The sequence below is a fragment of the Mastomys coucha genome, unplaced genomic scaffold (assembly GCF_008632895.1).
Source record: "Mastomys coucha isolate ucsf_1 unplaced genomic scaffold, UCSF_Mcou_1 pScaffold16, whole genome shotgun sequence".
Taxonomy (NCBI): domain Eukaryota; kingdom Metazoa; phylum Chordata; class Mammalia; order Rodentia; family Muridae; genus Mastomys; species Mastomys coucha.
Window position 1 is genome coordinate 43308316 of NW_022196898.1, and position 6966 is coordinate 43315281.

The following is a 6966-nucleotide window of genomic DNA, read 5'->3' on the forward strand; positions in this document are numbered from 1 at the left end:
GAAGAAGAAGAAAAAAAAAAAAGGATGTTGTTTTTGCTGGTTTGTATCTCTGCACAGATAAATGCACCTGAGGGCAGGTGACAAACCAGATGCCCTGGACTTGGAATTAAAGGTGATTTGTGAGACACCTGACGGGGGCTGGGAGTGGAACATAGGGTCTAGAGGAGCAGTTCATCCTCTTAACCATCTCTACAGGCTTAATTTTGCTTAATGTTTTAAACACTTTCTTAGAAACCACAATCTAGTTTGTCTTTAAACTTTAACCTTTTCCAGAAAATGAATGAAAGTTCATTAAAGGAATTTTGTTGGAAGTTCTCTAATTCATTCTTACATGTACTGAAATGTATCTGCTGAAGGTGAAGGTATTGTTCTTACCTTTCATTTGTGAGGACTTAGGTTTTCATCTTCAGCACTACAAAAGAAAAAGAACGCCAGGTGGTGGTGGCACACATCTTTGGTCCCAGCACTTGGGAGGCTGAGGCAGGTGGATTTCTGAGTTCAAGGCCAGCCTGGTCTACAGAGTGAGTTCCAGGACAGCCAGGGCTACAGAGACAGAGAAACCCTGTCTCAAAAACAAAAACAAACAAACAAAAAGAACACAACAAAATGGGTACACTGAATGCCTAAGTTTTATCAAGACATGATGGAGCTTGTGTGTTAAGTAGGATCATGTAGCTGAGGCTGTTATTGACGTTGTGATCTTCTTGCTTCTGCCTACCAAATTGCTGCAATTATGGGCATGAGCTACCATGCCTTAAAATAGATTTAATTCTCACATGGCCTAAAGTAAAATGGTTTCCTGTTCTTGATTAAAATCTTTATTTCCTTTTCATGTCTCCATTTTTTTTTACTTATTTCAGTGATACGATCTTACAATTATTTTTCTTCTAATCTAAAACAGCTCAAATATCTTACCTTTTGTGAGGACATACTTTTAGTTAAGTTGTAGGTCAACAATAAATTGTACTCTACTTTAAAATTATCCCAGGTAGCCTATCTTAGTATAAAATACCTATATTGTGATGTAGATGTCGTTCAGTCAGTAGAGTGCCTGTTTAGCATGCATAGAACCCAATGTTACTAGACTTTCACCACCACATCAAACCATGTGTAGGAGCATATTCCCAAGATCCCAGCACTGAGTGTACAATGAGAGATGAGAAGATCAAAGCCAACCTTTGCTACATAGTGTATAGAAAGCAATCCTAGGCCATGTGAGCTCTGTCTCAAAAACAAAGAAATTTTACTATAGCATATAATTTTTATTGAGAGCAGGGGGAGGATCCTCAGTTAAGAGGTATTTAAACTAGAAAACCTTTGGCTAGTGAGATACTCCAGCATTAAAAGCACTTTGCTTTCTGGTACCTAAGTGTGATCTACAGGACCCCACATAACAAGAAGAGAGAACCAACTGCAATAAGTTGTCCCCTGACCTCTATACTTGTATTGTCATATACACACCCATACATATACACAACCAAAAATGAATATTAAGAAAATTATAATTGGGGGCTGGAGAGATGGCTCATTGTTATTAAAAACATCTACTGTTCTAATAGAGGACTAGAGTTTCGTTCCCACTGCACTCATCTGGCAACTCATAACTACCTACTATTCCAGCTTTGGAGGATCCAGCACCACATTCTGGCATCTAAGGGAACCTGCATTCATGTGTTGTACCCACACACACAGAAACAAACATATACACACATTTTTTTTTTAATTTTAAACTGTAAAAAAATTAAAGTCTCGCTGGGCAGTGGTGGCACAGGCCTTTAGTCCCAGCACTTGGGAGGCAGAGTCTGGCAGATTTCTGAGTTCAAAGCCAGCCTGGTCTACAGAGTGAGTTCCAGGACAGCCAGAGCTAAACAGAGAAACCCTGTTTCAAAACAAAGAAACAAACAATAATAACAATAATAAAGTCTCTAAGTAGTTGTTTTCTTTTACCAGGTCCTTCATGTCTTGGAATCTAGTCAAGAGTCAGTGCTGAAGAAAAGGAGAGTTAGTGAACCGAAGGAACATACCTAAAAATTATTTTTCTTATGTAGATTTGCAGTTCTCAACATTTAAACTAACATTCTGTATTATTTAAAGGTGTGCTTTCTGTACCTCTGAAAATTATTTTGTAGTTCACAGTTATTAAACTAATGAAAGTTTTAGCTATTATATTGTGTTTACCTGAGATAAATCCAAGGGAACTTTTGACTAAACAAAAATATAAATGTCATTGATTCTGCTCATATCCACTAAATACAACCTACCTTCCATTTTAAAGAAAGTTTTTTTTTAGTGTGCTAAGTTTTAAGGCCCTCTAACACTCTTTCTGAGATGTTTACTCTGCCATTAAAATTTTGTAAGTATTCACTTTTTACTTATGTTAAAACTGTACCATTTAATTGATGCCATTAAAATAATGTTTGCTATCTTGATATAGTGTGTTATTAACATGATGTATATGATGTATATGCCATACAACTTTTAAATGTGTATTTAGAGCAAAAAGATAATTGAAAACAATGGCTAATAAAAAAAATTGGCATTTTACTATCATGATTAAGATCCTCAGTGTGCAGGGTCTTTCAGGGCTTCTAGTTGTTAATTAGCAGAAGTATTCAGCTATTTTGTGAGAATCTAGGTAAGTATTATCTTACAAGAGGTGAACACATTTTAGAATTTTTGAGCAGTAGGGCGAACAATTGTTTTGCTGAGAGACCTGGGACCTAGCCCCAGCTTAGCTATTTGCTTCCTTTGCTTCAGAAAAGGAAGACCTAAAACCTTGATTTGTTTCTGTCTTGTAATTTTAGCCGCCATATTCCAAAATGTACAGTAGCCACAGGACTATCAAGTGTTCTATAGGGATGTTATGTGTGTAATGGTAGGAATGTGCCCATGCTGTTCAGTATAAACCGGATAATGTTTACAAACTGAGTCAGATCAGGTTTTTCTAGAGGCAAACTTAAGCTTAGAGTTTACTCTTAGCCTTATTGCTTGGATGCCAACATTTCTTATCCAGTAATGCCAATACAGACAGCTACAGAAACACCTGCTACTCTGAAATTGGCCAACAGAATCCTTTCGTGATTGGCAGCACTTGTTATCTCACAGAATACTTTGATTGGGTAATTACACCGGGGTGGGATGCAGCCTTTTCCTCCCTGCCACCAAGGCTTCTTCATTGGACAGACCAGCTGTCAGGTTGAACCCAAACTTGCCTCCTTTTGGTGATGTTTGTCTGGATCGCAACACAATAGCCGAAAGGACCTCCCCTTGTAAGCTCCGATTGGCTAGACTCAACCTTGGGGGTTTCTGATTGGCCCAATGAAGAAACACCAAGGTAGGTTGCCTAGTGATCCTGAGGAAGCTGATGTGTTATTCCCTCTCTGCAACGAAGGATCAGGAAGTTTGTACTCTCTGCGTGGCTGAGAAGTTTTTCACCTACTAGAACCCGGCTAGGGTACGGGAAACAGGTGCACTCCAAAACTAGAACGCGAACTGCAGCCTACGTCCCACTGCAGCTCAGGAGCGACGTGAGGTAAGGAGCAAATATAACACTTCTTAACATCCAACAGAGCTGGTCAGTATTTTACTTTAGAGAGAAAGGGTGGTTTTTACTAATTTGTTGGTGGGGTCGTGCTTTCAGATAGGGTGTTATAACTAATAAGTATCCACGGGGAAATGATGAATTCCTCAAAGAAAATTGCCCCCATTCCCTGCGAGGTGTTAAAGTTTCTTGGATTGGATATGGAAATAATGCCAAATAGAATTGGCACCTTAAGGCATTGTTCTGTGTTCTGTTCCTTCACTCTTCTTACTTCCCCCCAAAATTATATTTGAAATATATGCTTGAATGAAGAATTGTTTGTAAGACTCTTAGTATTTCTGATGCTGTTTAATGAGTATTTGTTTGAGCAGTTAAAACGTTAAAGATATTGTGCTAGTTGCTATGGAGAATATAAAAACTCGAAGATGACAATATTTCAGCCTCCAAGAAGTTTAAGGTAGCATACAGCAATAACAATAGAGGAACTATAATAAACATTTTAAAGGACGTAAGTATAAATTTCTGTTAAAGTACAACTGAGGGAAAATCCAGTTCTAAGCATATGATATATGCATAATAGAGAGATAGGAATTCCCCTTAAGGCCTCACTTGTGAGTCTTTAGTAGGCCTTCAAAGACTGGACAACATTTAGGAAGGAAAGGAAAAGGAAGAAAACCCCAAAATAACAAGAATCAGAGGCAGAAAGAAAACAAGATAAAAATTGTTGAACTAAGCACAACCATAGCACCTTTTAAATATTATTCTTTTGACCTCAAACATATAATTGCTGATTTTTTTACTTGCTTTTAATCATAAAAATTGACATTTACACTTGGCAATGGTGACACACACCTTTAATCCCAGCACTTGGGAAGCAGAGGCAGGTGGATATCTTAAGTTCAAGGCCAACCTGGACTACATAATGAATTCCAGGACAGCTAAACCTTTACACAGAGCAACCTGTCTCAAAACAAAAAATAAAATATATTTACATTTGTATAAACTGTGGTAACTTTAAGCTTTATCACAGATGATTTAGACAAGTGTAATGATTAGTATAAAAGGGTGTGTGCTCTGATTTTTTTTTCCCCATTTACGGGAATGGCACTTAGGATCTTGTACATGCTAACTAACACTATGCTGTAACACTGAGCCATATTCTAGCCCCTTTTTCTTTTTTTAATATATTTTTTTAAAAAGATTTATTATTATAAATGAGTACGCTATAGCTGTCTTCAGACTCACCAGTAGAGGGCATCAGATTTAATTATGGGTGGTTGTGAGCCACCATGTGGTTGTTGGGATTTGAACTCATGATCTTTGGAAGAGCAGTTGGTACTCTTAACCACTGAGCCATCTCTCCAGCCCTAGCCCCATTTTCTTTTGAGAATTTGCTGGGGGTTGGTTGTTATTTAAGCTATTTGTGTTTTCACAAGATAGCCAGATAGAATGCTATGTTGCTATACTTGGAAATGAGTTCTATGGTAAAAAAAAATAAAAGAAAAGAAAGAGAAAAAATACTGGTCTGGAGGGTTGGCTCAATAGTTAATAGTACTTTATGCAAAGGACCTAGATTCGATTCCCAGCACCCACATGGAAATTCAACACTTGCTCAGGCACCAAGCATGCCATGTGGGTACACAGACATGCAGGCAAAAACCTCATATACACAACATAAATTAAAAGGAAAAAATATTAAAACATAGGCACGAAGAGATGATTCAGTGAGTGGGTAAAGTCAATTGCTACACAGGCTGAGCAACCTGACTTCAATCCCCAGAACTCTTGGAAAGGTAAGAGAAAGTGAACTACAAAACGTTGTTCTCTGACATCCTCAAGTGCACAATGGCACAAGCACTCACAAACATTATGTACATAAATACACAATAATTTTAAAATATTAAAATGTGTTTATTTTTGTTATGTATATTTATATATGTTTCATAATATGCCATTAACTTTACAAAAATTATAAATTATGTGTATTCAAGAAACCACATGCTCATGAAGTCTTGCTAATCCATCTTATTTAACTTGGGGACCCATTTCATGGTAATAGAAATTCACTTCTGGGTTCTGGGCAATGCCCAAGAAATAAGCATGCTAAAATATGGTCTTTCTAGTGGATGATTAAATTATTGGTCACCACTTTTTATTGCTTTCTTTGGAATTTAAGCTGTTATGCTTTGAGAGAGAGCACGTTGTTCAGTGTTTCTGTTTATTACCTCTTTCTGTATGTTATCCCATGTATATGGCGTGTTTATGTGTGTAGGTCTTCTGTGAACCTATATTGTGTATTTATGAAAGCACACAGATATTTTTCACATCTCTCTACCAACAGGTGAGAATGACAACATTAACTCATAGAACCCGTCGAACTGAAGTAAGTAAGAGCTCTGAAAAGAAAATAGAAAGTGGTGAGGAAGACACTAATCAAGAAAGGAGTCCAGATAATGAAGACCCTGGAGACTCTAAGGATATCCGCCTCACTCTTATGGAAGAAGTATTGCTCCTGGGACTAAAAGATAAAGAGGTAAAGACTTAGATTTGCTAGTTCATTCAAAGACATAAGTCTTAGAATATATTAGGAAGTAAACCAGCTACATTTGAGTTGGAGGAACATGGGAAAGAGAATATCTGCATGATAAAATCCAGAAATATAATTACTTGAAGTATAATTTAATTGAAAAATTATAGATGAAAGAGATGGATAGCATGTGTTAGTACTTGTAGTTTCCTAGCTTAGTTTGATGGTGGAGTAATGATCTCTTATTAAACTAAGAAAGAGACCCATATAGTGAAGTCTTGAAGAGACTTGAAGCCTTTAAAAGAAGTCTCAAAAGACAAGAACAGCAGCAGATATGGTAACACAAACTTGTGAGGCCAGAATTCCCAAGATAGGAGTAAGAGCATCTCCAAGAGTTCAAGGCCAGCCTGATCTACCCAATGAGTTATAGGCTAATCAAGGCTATGTCTCAAAACAAGCAAATAAAAACAAGGAATATGTATGACTGTCTGTTTTACAGAAACAAATGATAACTGAGTATCTTATCGTACAAATAATTTTTTCAAGCCTTGATTGGTGTTGTACATCTATAATTCCAGCACTGGGGAGGTGGAAGCAAGAGGATCAGGAGTTCAAGGTCATCTCACCCACATATTGAGTTCAAAGTTAACCTGAGGTACTTGGCAGTTTAAACCTTATCTCAGAAAATCAAAGGGGAGTTAGGTGTGCCAGTTGTGGTGATGCTTGCCTTTAATCCCAGCACTCAAAGAAACAGAGGCAGGCAGCTCTCTGAGAATTCTACACCAGCCTAATGTATGTACATAGTGAGTTCCAGGACAGCCAGGGCTATGTAGAGAGACCTTGTCAAAACAGTGGGGGAGGATGGTAAGGGGAGGGGAAGAATAAGTTTTGTTTGGTT

At 37.5% G+C, this 6966-nt stretch overlaps 2 protein-coding genes across 4 annotated transcripts in view; both read left to right on the top strand.

Moving 5' to 3' along the window:
- Positions 1-6966, top strand: part of Hormad1 (HORMA domain containing 1) — a 63018-nt gene that overhangs the window by 28924 nt on the left and 27128 nt on the right. For 2 of the 3 annotated variants that reach the window (XM_031374827.1, XM_031374828.1), the window contains one exon: positions 1951-2429. In XM_031374827.1, coding sequence (XP_031230687.1) covers positions 1951-2028 — 78 coding nt within the window. In that variant the 3' untranslated portion in view covers positions 2029-2429. Of the gene's footprint in view, positions 1-1950; positions 2430-3391; positions 3533-5882; positions 6075-6966 lie in introns of those variants that run through there. The other variant, XR_004119709.1, reaches the window with a different exon arrangement.
- Positions 2548-6966, top strand: part of Golph3l (golgi phosphoprotein 3 like) — a 31547-nt gene continuing 27128 nt past the window's right edge. Inside the window, exons 1-2 of the mRNA XM_031374829.1 lie at positions 2548-3532; positions 5883-6074. Coding sequence (XP_031230689.1) covers positions 5889-6074 — 186 coding nt within the window. The 5' untranslated portion in view covers positions 2548-3532; positions 5883-5888. The remainder of the gene's footprint in view (positions 3533-5882; positions 6075-6966) is intronic.